The sequence below is a fragment of the Megalobrama amblycephala genome, linkage group LG10, assembly GCF_018812025.1.
Source record: "Megalobrama amblycephala isolate DHTTF-2021 linkage group LG10, ASM1881202v1, whole genome shotgun sequence".
Taxonomy (NCBI): Eukaryota; Metazoa; Chordata; class Actinopteri; order Cypriniformes; family Xenocyprididae; genus Megalobrama; species Megalobrama amblycephala.
Window position 1 is genome coordinate 16,883,123 of NC_063053.1, and position 23,168 is coordinate 16,906,290.

General features: G+C 37.2%; 2 protein-coding genes across 8 annotated transcripts in view; one reads left to right on the top strand and one right to left on the bottom strand.

Moving 5' to 3' along the window:
* Window positions 1-4,791, top strand: part of fancl (FA complementation group L) — a 25,813-nt gene extending 21,022 nt beyond the window's left edge. For both annotated transcript variants that reach the window (XM_048204951.1, XM_048204950.1), the window contains 3 exons: window positions 3,172-3,288; window positions 3,456-3,527; window positions 3,668-4,791. In XM_048204951.1, coding sequence (XP_048060908.1) covers window positions 3,172-3,288; window positions 3,456-3,527; window positions 3,668-3,703 — 225 coding nt within the window. In that variant the 3' untranslated portion in view covers window positions 3,704-4,791. The remainder of the gene's footprint in view (window positions 1-3,171; window positions 3,289-3,455; window positions 3,528-3,667) is intronic.
* vrk2 (VRK serine/threonine kinase 2) lies at window positions 3,553-21,957 on the bottom strand. 6 transcript variants are annotated; one of them, XM_048204946.1, is made up of 14 exons: window positions 21,759-21,957; window positions 20,579-20,761; window positions 20,182-20,237; window positions 20,019-20,088; window positions 19,372-19,459; window positions 18,530-18,638; window positions 17,927-18,019; window positions 17,176-17,308; window positions 11,196-11,316; window positions 10,793-10,851; window positions 9,037-9,194; window positions 5,455-5,598; window positions 4,347-4,505; window positions 3,553-4,153 (listed from the first exon to the last, which is right to left on the bottom strand). In XM_048204946.1, exons 2-14 carry the CDS (start codon window positions 20,703-20,705, stop codon window positions 3,731-3,733), a joined length of 1,740 nt encoding a protein of 579 aa, XP_048060903.1. In that variant the 5' UTR covers window positions 20,706-20,761; window positions 21,759-21,957; the 3' UTR covers window positions 3,553-3,730. The 6 variants fall into 6 exon arrangements, with proteins under 6 accessions (XP_048060903.1, XP_048060902.1, XP_048060904.1 ...); XM_048204945.1 differs by lacking the exon at window positions 21,759-21,957 and adding an exon at window positions 20,918-21,067; XM_048204947.1 differs by lacking the exon at window positions 21,759-21,957 and having other exon boundaries at window positions 3,553-4,129; window positions 20,579-21,003.
* Between the last annotated feature and the right edge of the window lie 1,211 nt (window positions 21,958-23,168).

The window sequence follows — 23,168 nt, forward strand, 5'->3', positions numbered from 1 at the left end:
TGTTTTGCAAACAAAAATAAAGAATTGCAAAGGAAAAATAAAGTATTGAGCGGAAAAAAATAAGTTTTGCAAACAAAAATAATAAATTGCAAAATAAAATAAAGTAATAAATAAATAAATGTAATTAATAAATGTAATCAATTACAAAAATCAATGACAGCTGTAATCCTATTTTATCTTTGCCACATATTTTTAATGCTCAAACCTACTAAATCATTTGCAACGCTCATTTTATTCTGCGTTTCAGTCAAGCGTGCGCTCACGATACCGGTTTTCCTTTGCGCTGCACTTTTCTGTGCGGATCTCTTTATGGCACTGGTTTGATGTGGGGGTGGAGTCAAGAAACGGGAGCACACCTCCGCAAAATGCATTGGAGGGGAACGTAATCTGGTGAAATCAGGTGAAATAATTCTTTGACATGGTTAAAAATAATGAATGGTTTGTTTTTGTTGGTTTGTTTAGCATATGTTGTCGCCGATTACGACCCCCTCCAATGCATTTCTTATAGTAATATGACCTGCCTGTATCCACTTTTGTGTCCTTAAACATTCGTTTTTTGGGGTCGACAGCTTATAAAAACTTATTTCTGGGTTTTTTAGCTTGTTAGCTGTACACCTTGTCACACAACCTTGTTTTTTTTGTAATGAGTCAGAAAAGACGAAGGCAGCCTCATGCAATACAAAGTCAATGGAGACGGTTGGATTGTTTTTCCCCCGGTGGGCGTGGTTTTCAGATTATAATAAATGCGCTCTGTCCCTATGCTTGATCTGTTCTGTTGCGATCTGCGTCTCCTGCCGATGACGTGTTTCGCAGGGGCGTGCCCCCGTTTCTTGACTCCACCCCCACGTCAAACCAGTGCCATAAAGAGATCCGCACAGAAAAGTGCAGCGCAAAGGAAAACCGGTATCGTGAGCGCACGCTTGACTGAAACGCAGAATAAAATGAGCGTTGCAAATGATTTAGTAGGTTTGAGCATGAAAAATATGTGGCAAAGATAAAATAGGATTACAGCTGTCATTGATTTTTGTAATTGATTATATTTTTATTTTTGCACTACGTTATTTTATTTAGCAATTTATTATTTTTGTTTGCAAAACTTTTTTTTTTTTTTTTTTTTTTTTTTTTTACATGACAAATATAAGACATTGTAATACATATCAGAGCATATAAAACAAAGAGTACCAACAATAACTAAAATACAAAAAGGAAATGTATACAAAAAAATAGAAAAAAAATAATAGGATACAAAGTACTACATATTATTAGGGCAGTTACATGAACTTGAAAAGCTTCAAAATTTGTATTGTTTTTATAAGCTTTTTGTTTTGTGATCTCATGTTTGAAAGAGTTTCAAAATATATTGTGAGATCGGTGTTATAAAATGTAATATATGAGGGTTTCTTTTGAGTTATTTTTGTCTTATGAATATAAAACTTTGCCAAAATAATTAAAAGATTAATAACATAATTTTGTTTTTGAGAAAAATATGGGTTTTGAAAACAAAGTAAAATGTCATGGGGTTCTAAATTAAGAGTTCTGTTTATTTTTTTTGTTATGTCTATTTTAAAGTCAGTCCAAAAAGAAATAGAAAAAGGGCAATAAAGAAATAAATGTTCAATATCCTCATATGATGTGTTACAAAAAGTACATTTATCACAGACAGTTTGGATATATCTACTAATGGCTGCATTTACAGGATAACATCTATGAAAAACTTATTTTTTCTGCTCAATACTTTATTTTTCCTTTGCAATTCTTTATCAAAACATTTTTTTATTGCTCAATTCTTTTTTTTTTTTTGCAAAACTTTATTTTTGTGCAAAACTTTAAGGCATTCATTTGACTCCATATCTATTTATTTAATATATATTCGTCAATAATTGTAATTCATAAAGGGAGACCTGCACTGCAGGCTGCAGAAACACAAACTGTAAACAAAGCAGCGCGTGCTTACCGTTTTGAATATCATTCATGTTGATCACTTTACTCCACTCGGCTTACGTTAATGTTAAACATTCACCCAGGAACGCTCAGGTACATGACGTAAAATTAGAGAACAGCCTTCTGTCTGTACTGCCTTGACTTGTTTGCTCACTGCTTTGCTATTATTCTCACACTTCGTCATTCGCTAAACTGAACAGCCATTCAGAGTTCTCTCTCTCGCCAGACTCAGTCCGACGTGGATTCTACATGCTGAATCGGCCCAATAAAAACCGACGGTGTCTGACTAGTGCCAACAGTGCAGAACACACTGGGAAATCTTAGTCGGCCAGCGCTCAAAAACGGCCCGACATCGGCTTGGTGTGTCCCGGGCATAAAGGATTAGTTCACTTTCAAATTAAATTTACCCCAAGCTTTACTCATCCTAGGTGTATATGACTTTCTTCTTTCTGATGAACACTATAGGAGATATATTAATAAATATCCTGACGCATCCGAGCTTTATAATGGCAGTGAGCAAGACCAACGAGTATGAAGCTGAAGAAAGTGCCTCCATCCATCATAAACGTAATAATAAAGGCCTTCTGAAGCAAAGCAATGTTTGTGTAAAAAAAAAAATAAAATAAATAAATAAAAAAATCCATATTTAACAAGTTAAGTAAAATATCTAGCTACCGCCTTCCGTATTCAACTTATGAAGAAAGTGTAAAACTCTTGCAGTTCAAAAAGCTTACGCTACATCCTACGCCTTCCCTATTCAATTTACGGAAAAAGCTTAACTAACGCGATGCCAGTTCCGTTTTTTCGTAAGTTGAATATGAAATGCGGTCTGGTGGAAGATGGATATTTTTCTTACACAAACGCATCGCTTCACTTCGGAAGGCCTTTATTAACCCCCGGAGCCGTGTGGAGTACATTTATGATGGATGGATGTGGATGGAGGCACTTTCTTCAGCTCATAATCGTTGATCTCACTGCCATTATAAAGCTTAGATGCATCAGGATATTTATTAATATATCTCCGATTGTGTTCATCAGAAAGAAGAAAGTCATATATACCTAGGATGGCTTGAGGATGAGTAAAGCTTGGGGTAATTTTAAATTGGAAAGTGAACTAATCCTTTAAGACTTAATTTTTTTTTTATTATTATTATTATTTTTTTACTTTACTGACAGCTCGAGTTGTTCTACATATGAAAGCTCATCTAATTTTGTGGTTGTGTACTCAAGAGTTTCAGTGTTGAATGTGGCATCTGCTACTCTTATCGACTTGAGTCAGACATTCCAGATCAGGTCTGCAATGACCCACGCTGCGGCCAGCCTTTCCATCAAGTGTGTCTTTATGAGGTAAGCACTTTAAGATTTAGCAAACCATACAGAAAACCCAGTTTATTTCAAACAGAACAATCACATGTCCATGCAAAAACCAATAAACAATTATCTAAAAATTTATAATTTGTTAGTGTTTGTATGGTATTTATGGTATACTTTTATTGATTTATTTGTCTTCACAGTGGCTGAGAGGTCTACCCACCAGTCGCCAAAGCTTCAATATTGTGTTTGGAGAATGTCCTTACTGCAGCAAGGTAGAACAACACTATCACACAAATATAGCAAAGAAAATAACTTTATTTAAATGCACAAAGAAATTTTAATTTCAAATAAAACATTTATAGTGCAAAAAAAAAAAATTAATGCTGATTGATTTATACATACATTCTTTCAGCCCATCACTGTGAAAATGGTCACAGGAAACGCTTAAAAAGAGTCTGTTCCTTCAGAGCAAAGGTCATGTGGCGTTACGGCTCCAGTAAGGATAATACCAACAACCAACAACAGTCAATATCATAACAAGAAGGAAGATCAACATTATTTTAATGGGCCATTTACTCTGATTTTTTGATTTTCCAAAGCCATTTCTGTGATGGTACAGAGTCCATTCATTTTCCAATCCACAAACATCACTTCCCCAGCGGTCTCCATCATCATCATAAGTTTCCTCCCATTGGTTTTGATGCCGGCTGTGTTTCCTGGTGTAGTTCCTCCAGTAGTCGACTTCACTGCTGGGTACTGCATAGTCATCATTTAGTGTTTGAGTGCGTTTTTGCTGGTTCAAATAGTGACGGTTTTGTTTTCCCCTCATGGTCATCCAGGTCTTGCCCTCATAAACTTCCGCGTTCCTCTTTTCCTGTGTTGTTGGAGCAAATTGTATCTTTTGACATTATAAGAAATATAAATGAGAGATATTGGATCTGTTAATGCACTTTTGTATCAAACAATAATCATTGCAAAGCATATTTGTATTTCCTATGACTTTTGATGTGCTTAATACATTGATCAATTTGAAGTGAATGACTGACTGTGGTCTATTTGTCATTTGGCCTGTGCTCTGCTGTTGGTTTTACTTGTTCGTGTTCTTGTCTCTGCCGTGCTCCTGCTCTTGTTCTAGGATGAACTCGTGGAGGGAGGGGCTCATCTTCATCACTGAGGTTCTCATCACTTTCTTCAGGCATAAACTTTTGCCTATCACTTCTTTTTGCAGCAATGTCAGCTTTGTTTGGTCTCTGTAAAGATGACACCAACAATTAATTTAAATGAGAGTGTATGATAACACTATATTCATATACATATATATATATATATACGAGGACTTCCAAATATGATGATCACTTTGTGAGAGACCCTCTTCCTAATATATGTAATGGCAACTGTACTACCGTTCAAAAGTTTGAGGTCAGTAAAGTGACAGTAATGACATTTATAATGTTACAAAAGGTTTTTATTTGAAATAAATGATGTTCTTTTGAACTTTTCAACACTGATAATCAATAAAGTTTCCTGAGCACCAAATGAGCATATTAGAATGATTTCTGAAAGTTCATGTGACACTGAAGACTGGAGTAATGGCTGCTGAAAATTTAGCTTTGCCGTCATAGGAATAAATTGAATTTTTTATTATATTCAAATATATATTCAAACAGTTATTTTAAATAAGATTTAGCAATTTTTTTTTTTTTTTTTTACTGTATTTTTGATAACATACATTTAACTTTGGGGAGCATAAGAGATTTCTTCCAAAGACAAAAAAAAAAAAATCCTACTGACCCCAAACCTTTGAACAGAAATGTATATATTTTCATGTTTAAATGCCCATTCATACTATGAGAAAAAATGTTTATTTCTGAATTAAACATTTGACTTTGAAACTGATTTTTACTTTTATAAAAGATACACTGTCAACTTCACACAATCTACTAACAATGTATAAACTGAAATTTTTGTAAACTTTTGTATTTTTGTAGTTTGTTATTTATGCTTTAGCTATTTATTAATTGCTTTAGCTTTTATACAGTAAAGTTGTTGGTGGGTTTTTTTTTGTTTTGTTTTTTTTTTTTGTCAAAAATAAAGTAAAAAATATGTTATAAATAAGTAAACCAAACCTTTAAAAAAAAAAAAACACTCCACATCATCTAACCAACAAGAACCATTATTCAGTCGTTTTTTGAATAACACCTGCTTGTGTGTCTCTCGTTTGGTCTTGCTCCAGACTTTGTTGGGTGTTGACCCGCCCAACCCTTCCTCATCATCTTCCTCTGCTGTCACCACAGGCTTAGATCTGGCTGTTTTTTTGTCAGTAGTCTTGGGTTGGCTTGCAGCCTATGGAAGGTAAAGTTAAATTACATAGATGACAGGAATTTACTTGCTTTTGTCTCTGAGCATTCACAAGAGAGTGAAAGAGAACACTAAATGTTCCCTGCCTGACCTGGATCCTTAGAGGAGAGGACCTGCCCTGATTAATGGCATCTACTGCTCTCCCTAAGGTGGCAACTGTCCAAACTAAATTTGGCCACAGATCACCAGCGAGGTCAGCTGTAGGCAAAATAAACTCCAGGAGTGTTGGAGTGACACAAGGAGCTGCTGGCCTCATGCTGCCTGACGTGGTTTCAGGAGAGCTGAGACACGAGGGGGACATTGATGATGTTGTTTTAGCTTTTATTCAAAGGAACTGAAGCTACACCGTCTAGAAAGGGATGAACAGAACCACAGAGAAAAATACAACTACAAAGAAAAGGGGATTCAAATCTTAATGTCCTTGCTGTTGACACTGATGCTTTCCATCTGTGCTAAAGATAGGGTGGTCAAGGTCAGAGGAAAAAGACTGTGCACGCTGCTTTGTAAGAGCTGAAGAAGAAACAACATACATCCATGTAAAACATTAAAATACATTGATACTGCAACCATCACACAAACTACCTGTGCATCAAAAAGGAACACCAATGTGCTCACTTAAGGAACGATCAAATACTATAAACTTTGAACTGGCAGTCCCAATCTAGGTTTAGCAACATCAAAACATATTGTCCTGTAGTCAGAATCATGACCTAATGCATCTCAGGGAAACACATTCTTAGTTAAACACTGGTCAAAGTGCACCAGGGAAGCTGACCAAAGAAATGGTCAAAACAACAACAAAATGAATGACAATGTTGCACACCACTGAAACTTGAATTGCAGAATTTTACATTTAAGCAAGCATAGTAAAGGTTTTAAGCCTGGAACACACCAAGCCGATGGAGACGAACTAGTGTCTACGAAAGCAAGCTGCGGGGTTGGCTCACGTCGGCAGAGTCTGGGTCCAAAGTTGCCCTGACAAACCAAACCTACACTCAACACCCGATGGCCAAGTACCACATCCGTTCTGCGCCTGCGTAAGAAGAAATGCCTTTCCATAACAGCAGGTAGCAGTAGCTGAACAGCCAATCAGAATGATCAGATGGCCCGACTGACCAAATAGCTAACATGTTGAATCAGCCGAAAAAAAGCAGACGGGGACCAAGGGTGCGGAACACACTGAGAAAACTTGGTCGGCCGTCGGGCAGTTTTTGTTCGTCGGCCGACCAAGCCCGTCTGCTACTGTTGGCTTGGTGTGTACCGGGCTTTATAGACCTTGGAAAAAAGGATATAGCCTATTTAGTTTAATTTCTATATTTCACTGTAATTAGTTAGCTTTCATTTTATGGACAAGGATGGAACAACACTTAAAGGTCCCATTCTTCGTGATCCCATGTTTCAAACTTTAGTTAGTGTGTAATGTTGTTGTTAGAGTATAAATAAAATCTGTAAAATGTTAAAGCTCAAAGTTCAATGCCAAGCGAGAAATTTTATTTAACAGAAGTCGCCTACATCGAACGGCCAGTTTGGACTACATCCCTCTACTTCCTTCTTTAATGACGTCACTAAAACTGTTTTTTGACTAACCTCCGCCCACAGGAATACACAAGAGTTGCGTTTGTAGAGTGTGTTTGTCGCCATATCGTCGAAACGCTGTTATTTTCATCCCGCAGTCCAATCACCGGGTCTGATTCCGGCTCAAATTGATAGGATAAAATTAAAGACATGTTTACAATAACACTGAGCGCATGCATCTCCACGTTATGGTAAGAGGCGTGACCTTTCCGGGCAAGGTGAGCTAAGCTGCTGTCGAATCACAACACAGGAACCGCTGACACAATCAGAACTCGTTACGTATTTCTGAAGGAGGGACTTCATAGAACAAGGAAGTCATCAGCCCGTTTTTATGACAGTGGAAACAGCGGTATACAGATAAGTAAATTATGTGAAAAATACTGTGTTTTTTTACACACGATACATGAACACATGTTATATTGCACACTATAAACAAAATCAAAGCTTCAAAAAAACACGAAAAACGGGACCTTTAATTTCCCACAATGCTGCTATTTGCCATTATCACTATTACACAAGGTGCATTTACATTTACCGTTGTTTGGCAAATTTTCATGGTCAAAATGCAATTATTTCAATATGAATCCAAGTGATCTGGAATTCCCCATGCAGATTTTGCATCGGGTTCAAGTTGGTCAAGCGAATTCACTGAGCAGATCAAAGGAAAACTGCTTAGTTTAAAAGTAACTTCTGTCTGAGCTGTGCTTCAAACGTTGTTATACTACTGGCTATGGACAACTGTTGACTATGAAATTTTATTGCAAGCATAATTTCACAGAATTTCTAAGTTCATTAATGTGCGCATATATTTTTATAATATATATATATTTTTTTTCTTATATTATTTAAATCATTTGTATGATTCATGCTTTATTTATAAAACACTTAAAAAGGCAAAGGTCAATCTAAAAATGTAGAACTGAGATGTTTTCTGCAAGGTGTCCACTGTATGCAGAATGGTTTCAATATCAAGGAACAAGCAGAGTAAATGACACCCTAAACACTGAGGGTATTTACCAACCCTTCACCAAATCCTCAACACTGAGCATTCTCTATTGAACCACAGATCAAACTGCTGGACAGCTCCACATAGAAATGAGAGGCAATTCTAACTGGCGATCTTTTGGCCTCTGAAAAATGTGTGTATTCAACAGCCTCAAATTGGGTTGCTCGGATGTTCGTAAAGTTCAGCGGTTCAAGTTGGCAGTGATCAACTGTGAAGTGATTCCAGAGGAATTAAGGTCTCTCCACTCCAGACCTCTTGAGAGCCAATAAGCCTTTTGGCAAGGTCAGCAAAGGTTAACCTACGACACCACGGTCAAGATTCACCAGCTCATTCTCTTTATAGAGGAAAAGTGCCATTCTTGTCTCTCACCAGTGTAATAGAGTGCAGGAATCCAGTGTGTTGTGTTTTATGCAATTTGATTCTGAATGTGCATATAGACGTTGAAATATAAGCGTGCATGTGAATGCAATAAATAAGAGCGCTTTAATTAAATAGCTCTCTTGTATGGTTTTGACACTGCATTGAGCTGTGGCCCCAGGCTGAGGGCCTTCAGTAACTCTGAGTCTGTCACCACTGTGTAAATCTCCTTTTTTTCCTCATCTGCACCACTTCGGTCCAATTCCAACGCCGCCAATAGGCCAGTCAGACGGCTCTGAGCAGGAGTGGGAGTCATTGTAGCTGGGAAAGGGTCAGAGGAGGGTTCCCAAACCTGAGCATCTCCTTCTCTCTCCCAGACAGATAAATCTGCCGCAGCCCACAGGCTGCTCAGAATACTCCAGCCCCGGCTCATATGGTCTCTATTAAGTCTACTGGGCTGCTGTGCCAAAGCATTTCACACTCACCCTTTGTGTGGTTGGCCTGGTCATCTCTAACGCCCTTGGCCTGGAGAGGTCCAATGGACCCTGCAGCCTGGCCGCTGACAGAACCTTTCTGAGGGCCCGGTAGTCTGGCTTTTCATTGTAGCCAAGGTTTTTCACGCTGGACAGGAAGCTGGCTATTTCTGTAAAGGATCAGAAAGAAAGACATCTGAATATGCAAAACTGAAAACTGTATCATCATTTACTCACCCTCATGTCACTCTAGACTTTCTTTCTGCAGTGGAATGCATGAGATATTCTGAAGAACATTTCAGTTGTTATTGTTCAAACAATGAAAGTTTTCAAGTATCATGAAATTAATCTATACAACATTTAAGCCTTTATTCACTTTTAAATAATATCAAAACATTGATCGACACACAAATATAGACTACATCAAATATGGTGATACAATCCTCAAACGTCAAATAAAGTCAAACTTCATTGATTCTCCCACATCACATGACCAAACGTCATGACGATTGACTTGGACTATATCATTTGTATGAATTAATTTCTATCTTAATGTTTTTGACTTTCATAATATGGACAAAACCAGCTGAAACATTATATTCAAAATATCATTTTTTGTGTTCCGCAAAAGAAAGAAGCATATATAAGTGAGAGTGAGGAAATTATGACAGAATGTTCATTCTTGGGTGGACTATTCCATTAATACACAAAAAAACAATTTTGAAAATCAGATGTTGAGCTTTACATTATTTCGAAACACCTCATCATGTAGAGCAGGGGTCCTCAAGTAGCAGACCACTGTCCTGTTCCAGACCCTGGCTTGGTTCCAGCCGCACAGCGAGACAAAGCGCGTCAAAACAACACAGCGGTACACACCACAAGCACTCAGGGTCATTTATGGTAATGGTCTTTCCGCGCTATATCCTTTAATATTTTTATCTAGAGCCAAACGCACTTCATTCATGCCCTTTCCGTTTCATGCACACTGCTTCCCTCCCCACTAAAGACGCTAGGAAGAAAATCTAGAGACCGGACCTCTTGGAACTTTAATTGAATATCCTTGATGTAGAGCATCCCAAATGTGTCCTTTTTTGGAAACTACACAAGTGGGGACTACTGTGGCGATGGACCGTGGTTGAGTATTTGCATAATTTGCAGATAAACACCAACTGAGCTGGTCTGCATGTTTAATGTTGATGCATCCTGCTGTTGACCTAGATGCTTACTGAACACACTCGCAAATGTCCGGCCAAGTGACAACCACCATCTGCAGACTTCATTTTCATTCCAAAGGGAACAAAACTCACATCTTCCTAACAAATGGACAGTGGCAGGAGCACAATGTAGTGTGGCCTCTCTGTTCATACGAGAACACAAATGTGTGTCTAATATGGGCACCTTCCATTCTTCACTGTAATAAATATGCTGGATGCAGTGCTATGCCGGTGCACGTTCTCTTTGTGGCAGCCTAGCTGAATGTATACCACATGCGCAGCCTTGATGCATGTTAGAGGTCTTATCTTTCTGGTCCAGCTGCAGCCAGCCTCTCAAGGTTGGGGGAATAAGGCCTCATCATAATCATAGATCACAAAGCCCCCTTTCAGAAGACGCACGTGCCCTCGCTCCCTGTGGAGGGGGGAAAGATACTGCAGGGACGCTAGAGTCCGTTGATGAAGGAGAGGCAAGGAGATTGTGCTTGCGGGGATGGCGAGGAAGCCCCATACCTTGTTGATCAAAGCAAATGGTCTGCACACTCACGTGCACCTACCCGTGCTGGAGCTGGACGCAGACATGTTCAGGACAGAATCTGGAAGGTTGGACATCAGCCTGTGGTCAAGGGATGATAAAAGGAAAGGTTAAACAGTTGCAAAAATGCATCTGAAAACACCTCTTCGCTTTCGACTCACGGAATCACACAACATACGTTTAAAATGAAGAGTGAAGAGTTTGTCATTCTCTCTTCTACTGATCTGCTGATCCTTTTAAAGCTGTGTACTCCACTGCTTAAATTTCCAGACAAGAAAGAAAATATGTGGCCTTATACACCTTTAGTGGAGTTTTAAGGCTTTAATGAAGCATTTGAGTGAATAATTCAGGCTGAATAAGCACAGAAAGCCTCTGATCAGCAGCCACTGTACACAAATAGACCTATGGTGAAAAGGGGAACGTACTTGGCCTTGGCCTCCTGGACCTCAGCTGGGTTCCTAAGAGATGAGAGCCAGGGCAGAGTTCCACACTGCCAGTGAAGCAAGCAGTAGCCCAACACCTCCAAGTCTCCTCGTCTGGATGCGGCTGTTGGAGAAAGTGAAGATAAGGAAAAGAAGTTGAGTGTTGGTTGAGAAGCAAGTTAAAACTCTTTGATTGAATGACCCGTCCACTGGCTGCTGAAATATGCCCTTATAAAAAAGGCGAAGAAGGAGGGGGGGTGATGGAGAGAAGTATTTTGTTTTCTCAGCTGGTGCCCTGGCCTGCCTCACAGGCTAACGGGGCTTTTCTAAGAGGGGCTGAGAGTTGAAAGAGTAGGTCAGTTTCCTCCCACCAGCGCTCCTCACATCTCTCTCACACTCCCTCCTCCTTCGTCTGGTCTGGCGACTCGTCCAGGAACCTGATCCTGACGGCCTCTGACATGATCCAGACAGCCTGTGGCCCAGCCCGACACTCTCTCCGACAGAGAGCCAAGCAGTAAAACAAAGAAATAAATGTCTGGGCCCAAATAGTTTCCACATGTTTCTGGATTCCGTGGGGTCTCTGCTGGCCTTAAGAGAAGAGCCTGAGAGTGTTTGCATGTGCTCCTTAGACCGCCTCCATCTCCACCTCTGCCGTAACACATTACACAACTGCCATCTAGTGTAAATGTCTTTTGTATACTAAAAACTTCTTATAAGAACACTTCGTCTTTTATGATTCTTACATTTGTTTAATATCTCATTAAAGACTCCTCTACCCTGGGCTAAGAATCAATAAAGATTTCCCAAATCAGTTTGATGCTGATTCGCCAGCTCTTGATTTGAATCAGATTTTAATTTCAAATTCAATTCCAATTCATTTGGGAAAATTGCAGTAGTTATAATGTTAATTTTTCATACATAATCTTACATATCTAATTCTAATTCAGTAGTTTGTATTCTTGAACTATTCATTACTAGAACTGACTCAAAACAACAACCATGGAAACTGAAGCATTCAAAGGGAAATATACACAACACTAAACCGTATAATAGTCATTATTTTTGGGAATTTGCTACACTAGTCACACTTTACTGTATGTTTCACTAGAAAGGAATAGCTTATAGGAGTCAATCAATCAGGAATTGGACAACACTGTTTTTGATTCAAAGAACTGGCTCTCAAGAGTCATTCATTTCAGGAATTGGGCTACACAATGCACTCTGTATCTTTTTGATTCACTAAAAAGAACTGGTTGCAGGAATCAAGCTACACTTGTCACGCTGTGAGTTTTTGATTCACTAAAATGAAGCCGCTCACACAAGTCAGACTCCAATGGTCACAGTGCATGTTTGTTTTTGCATGCAACACAATAAAAGATGTTAAAAGAATAAATAAAATACAAGAAAAAGAACAATAAAAGAATCTATGCAACTGTTCTTAACCTTGGGATCAGAAGAGATTAATACTTTTGGAATAAGTACAAGTGGTTTTAGTCTTCAAATAAGCCCAAAAGAGCTGCTTTCACACTTGCATAAGCTCAGTGGGAATCTATCCCAGTCTAGTTTTTACAACACCACATCTGCTTATGAGCACTGAGTGTGAAATGGCCTCACTTCAACCAAATGATTAGTCTTATGCCAACCAGACAGACAGCAGCATTTAGATGAAATATTCATTTTGGATCCCAGCTATTAAACCAATTACGGGTTGACTTTAAACTAAGGACCCTCAATGAATTACGTTTGCCTAAATTTAAATCTGAATGGGATGGTTTTGTCAGTTTCTCTCATATACAGGAGTTAACCTCCTGTTAAGCCTGTCCCTTCATGAAAAGCTCCAACTTCATCAATAAGGGTAAATTAAGGCACATCATTTGTTCGTGCCTAGAGAGTGTATTAACTCAATACTGTAACGGCAGTCCATCTCCAGAGAAATTACCTATTGACTGCATTCATCAAAAGAGAAAATCTCTGCCTAAATCCATGACCATCATTGATCCTGCCGTGCCTATTACAGAGTCAGCCTCCCTGCCCGCTAGCCAGCAAGAACATTAGGCCACGTATATAGGTTTTCTTTATTTTTCTTCAACCTTGACCAAACTAATTTAGCAAACACACAATTTAATAGAAAAGATTTTAACATCCCTCACAGGTGACCTTGGAAAAATGCCTCTTAAGTGCCATGTAAAAAAGGGCACTATGATTAAAGACCAAAGTGCACAAGAGAAGACACGCTCTGTAAACATTTTGTACGACTCTGTAATATGGACCTGAAGGGGTGGGCTGCCTGGCCTAGTCCTGACACCGATTCACTTATAAAAAGGCCGATCCACAAGAATGATGCATTCTAGGCTGAGCACAACACCTTCCATCAGATAGAAGCTGTTGTTCATAATTATGGTCTATTGTTATTGTGATTATCCAAAGCGCCATGTCAAACTCTTGAACCTCTCCTCCTGAATTTCAGCTGGCTAAATTCAACCCTACAGGTGATAATTAGGCCTTTTGCACAGGGTTCAGTGGGACACAAAGTGCCCGTCTCTGCACTCCTCACCATGGTAACAAATCAACATCTACATGGGGTGCCAGGGGCCAAAAGAAAAGAAACACTCTGCAATCTGCATTCATCTACAGGGCAGTCGGTGATAATGACCTACACAACAGATGTCAGTGTCCTCCATCAAGATTAGTGCTGTGATGCCGGCTTGGCTGCGGATTGTTTAATAGTGGCGCAAACAAGGTTTGTCAAATTTACTGCCTCGCTGCTTTGAGTTTAGCTTTGGGAGTGGAACGGGACACTGAACTCCCAAGTCGGTGCGTCGGTGGGTAAGTGTTTTTATAAACTCTCAAGTGTTATATCACTTGCCATATGCAATATGATTTACACAGTACAACTGGCCATACATTTACAGAGCAGAAAGACAGAATCAGGAACATATGTAGAATCCTGTACATGAAAAGTTAACAAATTGTTTCAGGTAAGAACATGGTCTTGTCTGAAAGCAGCCAGACCTTGGTCTGAACCTGAGCATGATTTACTTTCTGATGTATCAAACAATGAGTTTTACTGGGTCCGCGCTATGAGATTCATTCACTTTTTTCCCCTTTTATATCTAAACAGTAAAAAACACACACATGCATTCATCCTCTACATATAAAACCATCGTAATGATAACACCATACTTTTAAAGAAAAATATGGGTAAAAAAGGTTTCAATCCACATAAGAACCTTGCTACGCCAGGGGTTTTCAAACTTTTTGATGCCATGGACCCCCAAGTATGATAATCTCCTAAAAAGTCCATCCAAAAATATATTTTAAGTGATTTTATTTGAGTGAAAAAAATAGACATGATATTATAAAAAATAAATAAAAAAACGTAATTTCCCCCCCCAAAAAAAAATAATTATTCAAACTAGGGCTGCTTGATTATGGCAAAAATCATAATCACGATTATTCTGGCCAATATTCTCAATCACAAATATTTAACATGATTATGAGTGGGCCATATGACCTAAACCTTATACAAGTAATTTATTTAACAATAGCGTTATGCAGTGCTTCCCACAGGTTTGAAATATACTTGCGATGGTAGCCGGGTTAAAAATCCTCCTATTATCCACGGCACAAAAATGGTCTACTACATGTGACAAACAAATAATGTGTGATTTTTAACAGTATTTTCATTTATTGAAATTAATTTTAATTACATAACATACTATTACATTTAATTACATACTAATATTATGCATTGTAAATTATGCAAAATTACAGCATTTAAATGGTTCTCCTTTTCCTATGTTCTCCTTGCTGTCATATAGTGTCTCTCTCAGTGAATGGGACACAGATTTTACTAGTAAAATTTATAAAATGAATAATATATGTGTCAAATAATGTTCTTAGTCTTTTCTTCCTGTGGGTGAGACTACAATAATTTACTATGAATTAAATGTAAATCAAACTAAATACAATTTATTGTGTAACCAAAATACCAATAATGCCCAAAAGAAGAAGAAAAAAACTTAGCTTGTGACTTTCCCGAAATACATGGGAATCTTATTTTGAAATGTCTTTACTATTGCAGGCTGATCTTTCAGATTCTTACAACCGTATAAAACATTTTATGCTTTAAAGGCCATAAAGCAGACATTGTAATAATTCATCAACTTGAGTTCATTAGCCATTGCTTGGCATAAATCTGCGCTTTTCATCGATTGAGAATCACTTTGAAGCAGTCTGAAGCTCTGTTGCGCGAGCTTGTAGAACGCGCAAAAGTATAAGAGGATAAAAATAATAAATGCAAAAATGTGTCTCCAAATATACTTGGGCGGCAGTTAATATACCTGGGCGGTCTGCCCAAGTAAAGTCTATGTGTGGGAAGCACTGGTTATGTATCAACTACATATTTGCTGAGAAAAGTCCTCAAATTTTTTGAAAATAAGTAAACAGTCAGTAATGCATTAAAAGCTAATTACAAAAAATAGGACAAATACTATATTAAAAAAGATACAAATTGAAACGGTGCTTTAAGTTTCATGCTGTTCACGTTCACTTCAGACATAACCAACTTGGTTTATGTGAATACTCGCCAAGCCAGGCATTTTGACATATTTTTGTATGTATCTGACCATTTAGGCATTTACTTTGTTTGTCCGTGTTCAGCTCCGTCTCGGGAGGAACAGTGTGAGTTATCTTTTTTTTCATTTTATTTAGAGTTTTGAAATTATATTAACAAACACAAAGGTATAAAACAATAACCAACATAAGACAACAAGGACACACATTTACACAAAATAAAAGGAAGGAAAAAAAAACATCTGGATTGCCTCAGTCAGCAAATATATACAAAATAATTACTGAGAATAAACATAACTGACAATATTCACAGATGTTTTGTAAATCGTGCGAGTTATCTTTTAATAACTCTTTTTAATATCAAACATCCCATTTTTATGAAAATAATGTTACATGATTTTACTGAAAGTAATGGAATGGGGCACAATAATTGCTTTATCTCAACTATTGTATTTTCATAATCGTGAAGCCAAACTCAAAGTCGAAACTCAATTTTGATTAATCGCACAGCCCTAACTCAAACTGTATTATCATACAATTGAATAAATGTAAAATAAATAAACATTAAACTTACATTAAACTTTAAAAATTATTTTTCTGCTGACTGTGTATCTTGTTTTTTCTCCATGTGCTTAAAAAATTAACAGCAACAGAAACATGGCTATTTGCAAGCTTTACCGCTGTGTATTCAGTATTGAACTTCTGTAATATCCTATGGCCAACGCAGCTAGAGATATTGGCTTTGAGTCCCAGTTCAACAAAACATCAAAGCTTTAATTAATAGTAAATGCATACAAGATGCAGGTTATGACTTTGACTAATTATGGATTTCTTGAATTAAGTCTGCCCAAGTAAGCATGGATAGAACAATCAATATCCAATAAAAAGGACTGTACACAATTTACGAGTTAATGTGTTTCCAATAGCACGACCCAAAGTTAAGGACATGATACTCAGAAGTCCCTGCCACATAAACAGACCCCATTATAAGGTGAGTAATCTAGATAGTGAATCCATACTTTTTGGTGAACCTCTTTCTTTAAAGTTGAAATTATAACTATCCCCATTTACTTCCTTAATGCATGTTCCTGGTCTAATCACGGCGAATACATTGATTCATGTTATTCCAAAGCAAAATAAAGGGTTGTCTTTGTAATCTTTAATCAAAACTCTGACTTACTACCACTTTATTTACCTTTTTCAATTTTTCCAACATTTTTTTACTCACTGAATATTCTGTTTCACTTGCAAATAATTCAAATTATGAGGTAAAATGGGTTGCAAATGGCAATTCATGTTGACTCTACTGGGAAACACAGGACATTTATACATAATGCCATATGTTTCTATCTCGGTAATACCTCAGCATGGTTTCAAAAGATAAAATAAATGACAGATTTTACATTACCTACTCCTTTGTGAGCGTCAATGCTTGTATACTCAATGGTGCCATTGTGTCCTTTCTTGGGGTTCTCTTTGTACTCTTTATGCTCACCATTAGGACAGTATCTGTATGATAGTCCATAGTCAGCCAAGTACACCTGCAAAAGATAAAGTCAGCATAAATCTTCCCAAAGACATTTTCTTTCAAACTGAATCTCTCCTACTGTATATGGTATGCTAGTGCAAAGCACAAGGAAATGGGGTCAAGTTGTGACAGCAGACTTATACTCCATTATACTTAAGTTCCAAATGTCATCAATGCTGGCTGGTCGTCTTAGTAGACGATCAATGAAAATAATAAAAACACTCTTATTCAAGTATGTGCTGCATTTGAATAGGTATTTTTATACACAAAAAGAGGTCCCACTTTATATTAGGTGTCTTTAACTACTATGTACTAACATTTAAATTAATCATACGATACAATGCACTTATTGTGTAAATACAATAAAAAAACATGACATGTTTTACATTGTACTCATATTTTAATAAAATACCTGCCTGCATGTAATTACATCTATACCACCAAACCTGTCCTTGAACTTACCCATATCCCACATTAATAGCAGCAAAAGTGTTCTGCTATACAACATAAACACAGTAAGAACAGTGTACTTATTTTTTTTATATATAAATACATATATTTATGTTTTTGGTGACCCAAAAACATAACCAATCATTGGTTATTGATTGTGGTAATGAGCATACAGACTCACCTTGCTTGGATCTTTGTGTCCCAATAAGAGATTGGCAGCCTTAATGTCAGCATGGACGTACTCATTGTCATGAATATATTCCAGCACATCCAGCTGTTAAGGGCAAAGTGACAGAGGGGAAGGTTAACATGAATAATTTAGTAACCTCATAATGACCTACTGTAATGACTACAGGCAGATGAGTTGGATGCAAGGCAGCCAGACTGCCAGAAAATGCAACTGAAGCTTACTCAAAATCCAACATATTACGTAATACTGTAAATAATTTTGCCTTATCATGTTCAATCAAACCCTCTACATTCACTGAGGTCACATTAAAACATATTTAAGCTAAACTATGTATATATGTATATATAAACATATTAACTATGTGAAATAAAATAAGTGTGAGCTCAAGTACTAAAATTAGCTACTAAAAATTAATTAAAGCTATATAGATATATTAAAAACAAAAATGACAAGTACACAACAAAATAACTAAAATTTAAAATATGAAAATGGAAACAAATATTAATGAATACTATAATAGTATATAAATATTACTAAAATAACACAGGCAAGCAGCTCTAACTAAACGTTGTACGAAGTTCAGCAGCGTCTCACCATGAGGACACCCAACTGTAGCACGGTGGGCTTCCTCAGTTGTCCACCATTCTCCATAAACACCTTTTGCAGGTCTGTGCCCAGCCGATCCATTACCATAAACCTGTACCTATAAAACCGGACAACAAGATCAAAATGGACTTAAATATACAATTGAAACAAAAGAATATAGAAACAAAAATGATGAATGTTTTTTACATTAATGTCAAATATTGGGCTGGGCTGTATGACAGTATATACTATGTGACTGTGTAAATGTGTCTACAGGTAAATATTTTGCTGTACCATTTATCAGTGGGCAGGATTGTTTTATATTATTTATATGAGAGTGATGAAAAGTCGAGACAAGGAAAAACTTGTTATTAAAGGGTGTAACAAAGCAAAGTTTCACCGTTTACAGTTGCTGAGCAACAATACAGAATTTATGTGTGTATATATTGGCTATTTTACCACTTCAAATGTTACTCCCCCAGTCAAAAATCAGATTCAGAACTATTCGTTTTATACTTATTTTACTGTTTTGAATCTGGTTTTCCACTGACCCCAGACTTGCAGTATAATCCATGTGTCATCTTATTTTTTGTCCATCGAGATCCAAATAGAATGAGAAATGAATCACATTAGAGGATTGTAACTATGTGAATTATTTAATTTACTTGATTATCCAAAAACAGGCATTTAAATAGGAATTTCCAGCAACACAAAATTGCAGTACTATAATACCATAATTCTAAATATTATACAAATTATAAAAAACATCTGTTGTATACCACTACAGTGATAGGCATTACTCAAATCATGGTGGTCATATGGCCCACCCTAGACAAACTGATGGTTCATACCTTGTCCCGTTATTTTCAGCCAGTCCAGACCCCCAGTAAGTTGGGATCCCCAAAAACTCCAGCTGTTTAGACTTCTTCCACTTGATCACTGTGATTTTAGAGTTTAAAAATATTTTAGCCAAATGCTTATATACACACACACATATACATATACACATATACATATATATGCATCTCTCAAACACTCATAAAGAAGCACTTCCTCCAGCCTAGCTGAAAGGGGAATCTGTCTTGACTGGCTATGCACCAGACTGACAGGTGGTCAGGGGCCCTTCGGAGAAACCAGCATCATTATCACCAATTTGGTCACTCTCTCTGAATTAAAGCTCAAACAAGCTGGGATTGCACTAACGACCACAGAGGTGCATGTTTGCTTTGGTTTATTAATTTGCCTAGCCAGGCTAATTTACATCTATAGCCACTTCATCAGTGACATGCACTTCATGTTTGAGAACTCTCAGATGAAGATGAGGGGTCTTCAATATTTTCATTCAACACTACTCCAAACATGCATATGTTTCTACATCCTTTGGCAATAATAAAATCAGTGTTTATGAATTTTTTTCATAAAATGTCTTACATAACAATAGAATTCCATTGCATAAAACGGACTGAATTTTAGGTTAAAAAAGAACAAAGATTCTTACTAGTATCTGGCTTTGCTGCTCGTTGGTAAAATTTCAATTCTGAGAATAAAGGTCCATTTTCATGATATTCCTGAAAATGAATATAGAAATTGTAGACACTTAGCCAATGTACTGTATATATTTGGATGACATCTCTTTAAAATTGTTTCAATATATTTCTTACCACTTTGATCACAAAATCAGTGTCATCTCGAACAGGGATATTCACATCCCGGGAAGCTGTAAAATGTGGACAAATAAATAAAAAAGGTGAAAATTTAGAAATTATGAGAGCTATCCAATCATGATGTCTAAATTAATAATTTCAAAACGTTAGTGTCCATTATTTTAAATATGTTTAACAATAAAAATTAAAACACACTACTGTAAAATTATATTGAACAAAAAAAAGCACAGCTTTAAATATCATTTAGAAAAATAATTTAAGACTTCAAGGTGCACTGGCAATAGAATTGTTCAGGTCTTTGAACTCTTGTGTGATTTTGCCACCATGTCTAATCATAGATGAAACTGAAATTATGAAGGAGTTTTACATATAATACAGAATATAAAGTCATTACCCAAGTAAATCAGTCCAAAACCACCTTTTCCAATGATCTTGCCGATGCGCCAATTCTTCTTTTCTGAATCTGTTAAAATGCATCCTTCTGGAAGTGGATGGGGTAGTTTGTATTTCTTTGGTGCCATGGAGTTAAATTGTCATGTAGATAGTTTCAGAATGAATAATCCTCACGCACTAATGACTGAAGAGAGCAAAGTAAACTTCCTGTCAAGTTATTGCTGGTTATTCAATGGTTCCTTATCACAAACAAACTAGTAATAACAATAACGCGTCCTTATAAAAGCATGTCAACACTCAATAAGAAGAATAATGTTATACAGAAGAAGAATTTTGATACATCATAATCTCAGTTTCAGTTCTTCCACTCAGTGCACGTTTTTTTTTTTCCTCTCACGGCAACAGACTGCAACTTCCTGAAAGTGATTGACACTCCCGCGACATCGGTTCCAAATCTTTAACAACCAATCAAGAACAGCGATGTGTGTGCCCTTCATTTTCAACTACCAATAAAATACCCTAGAGAGGCGGAACAACAATGTAGCAAGTTTCATCACAGGGCAGCGCCGATGTCATTCAAAATAAAATCAGAAGTTTCACTCGTTTTCGCGAATCGGTTCATTCGAACACAGCAGTGAACTGAATCAAAAGCTTGTACTGTTTAGGTTGTTGATTCAGCTCATGAAAACAAAGCCATTTATTATAACCTACAGTGTAATTATAATTTGCACTTATAGTACACACTACTAAAAAAATGTATTTACATCTTTTGGCTTTGTGTGATTTTTGCACATTTAACATCAAATGCTGTTAAAACCAACTTTTGTGTATTTAAAGCAGTCATGTCATATAAACATAATTTTAGTATGTTTTATTTGTGAACAATCTGCTGTACAGCTATTAAAGTGACTTGCTTTTCCCTCTGTTGGTTCACTAAATCTCTTAGCAGTTCAATCGGTTCTTGGCTCATTACAAACCTGGTTCATATGAGTCAGTGACCAGAAACCCAGATCATTTTGGCTGTATCCGAAATTGCATATACTCTCTAGAGTAGGTACTTATTTTGAGTAAGTAATTACTTCGCAACCACTAAAAAGGTACATTCTATATACAGTAGTATGAATATGTGTAAATGTCATCTGAATGTACATTCGCTATGTTGTCATTATCATGTGACCTACCAGCATCAGTTGCGTCGCTTCACTGCCATTCACAGATCCTCTCCCGTGGGCCATGGTCTCATGGGAAACTAAAGTGTCCATCGTACGCACACTTCAGAATGGCTGCGTCCGAAAGCTTAAAAATACTGCCTTTGAAGGATGCATTCCAAGGTAGAAAGGCATCAGAGCACACACATCCGGATCAAATGTAAGCTTCACTTCTTTTTGACTGATACCTTCATCTGATCGATTTTTGAAGGCAGCACAGATGTATCCTTCGCTGCCATTGATATTCCACCAATGTGTTATCCATTCTGTGACAATTGAGCTAAAAAATCAAGATGGCGTCTGAAAACTGCAGTTGATCACTGGTCAGTTTGTTTGTAAATGTACATTTTGACCAGTGTTTTCCAGCTCTATTTTGCTGAAGATCATTAAACCGTTACGGTGCCTCAGAAGTCTGTCCGAAATCAGTTTTGTGAGGTACAGTACCTTAGTGCACAAACGCTGCTTACAAAGTCATTGCCTATAGGCCAGCAAGGCAACAAGTCAGCTGCCTACGGCCCTGTCCCAAATGGCACACTTCATATGCACTTATGGTCTTGTGGACTTACAATGGCCACCGCTTGCACATATCCGTTATGTCCACAAAACCGTAGTGTGTCCCATTTGTCATTATAACTTTTCAGAATGGTGCTCACAAGCGCCCCCTTTGCAGCCGATATGCACTCTTAATGTGCACTTTTGCCAAGCCTGCACTGAAATGAGCTCCACAGCAGACTTCTACCAAACAGTCAAAGCACCATTATATCAGGAAAGTACAGACTAGGAGGAAGATCGAGAGAGGGTCCCATTTGGGACAAACTCGCCTGAAGTAGTAGGTCATCCAGGTACTTTCTGTTTACTCTTTTATGAGTACTGTGAATTCAGATACTTCTCTGTCACATACTGTTTTTCCACCTACTATATTGTAGAGAAGTGTGCAATTTCAGATGCAGCTTTTGAGTCAAGTCAGTAGATTTTTTTGATTCAATGAATCAGTGAGTTGTTGACTCAAGAAGCTCTTCGACTGATTCAGTCTGGATTCTTTTCACATTTCTGGGGTTCTCAGAAGTGGAAGTTGTCATAATTGGGTGAACTTCTATACTGGGGAATGGAAATTTTAGCATTCCCATTCATCCTGAATGAGTTGTTCAATTTAATTTGTGAATAAATCATTCAGTGTAATTCATGAATGAATAGTTCAAGTCAGTGATTTATTGAAAAGATCCAACTCAAAAGAATGATTTCTCAACAAATCTTACAAAGATATGCTTTTCAGTCAGCTAAATCTGAAGATAGATTTGGTGCTTTTAAACATGCATGAAACCTTAGATCTATAGAAAATTTTACTGTGTCACATTCAGCTCAGAATCACTGGGATATGAGCAC

Coding starts and splice junctions, on each gene's coding strand:
- vrk2 (XM_048204946.1), bottom strand. CDS start 20,705: ATGGCACCAAAGAAATACAAACTACCCCATCCACTTCCAGAAGGATGC. Junction 20,089..20,181: donor CTGATTTTGTGATCAAAGTG/GTAAGAAATATA, acceptor ATTCATTTTCAG/GAATATCATGAAAATGGACC. Junction 11,317..17,175: donor TGACGCTCACAAAGGAGTAG/GTAATGTAAAAT, acceptor TTTCTCCAACAG/CCGCATCCAGACGAGGAGAC.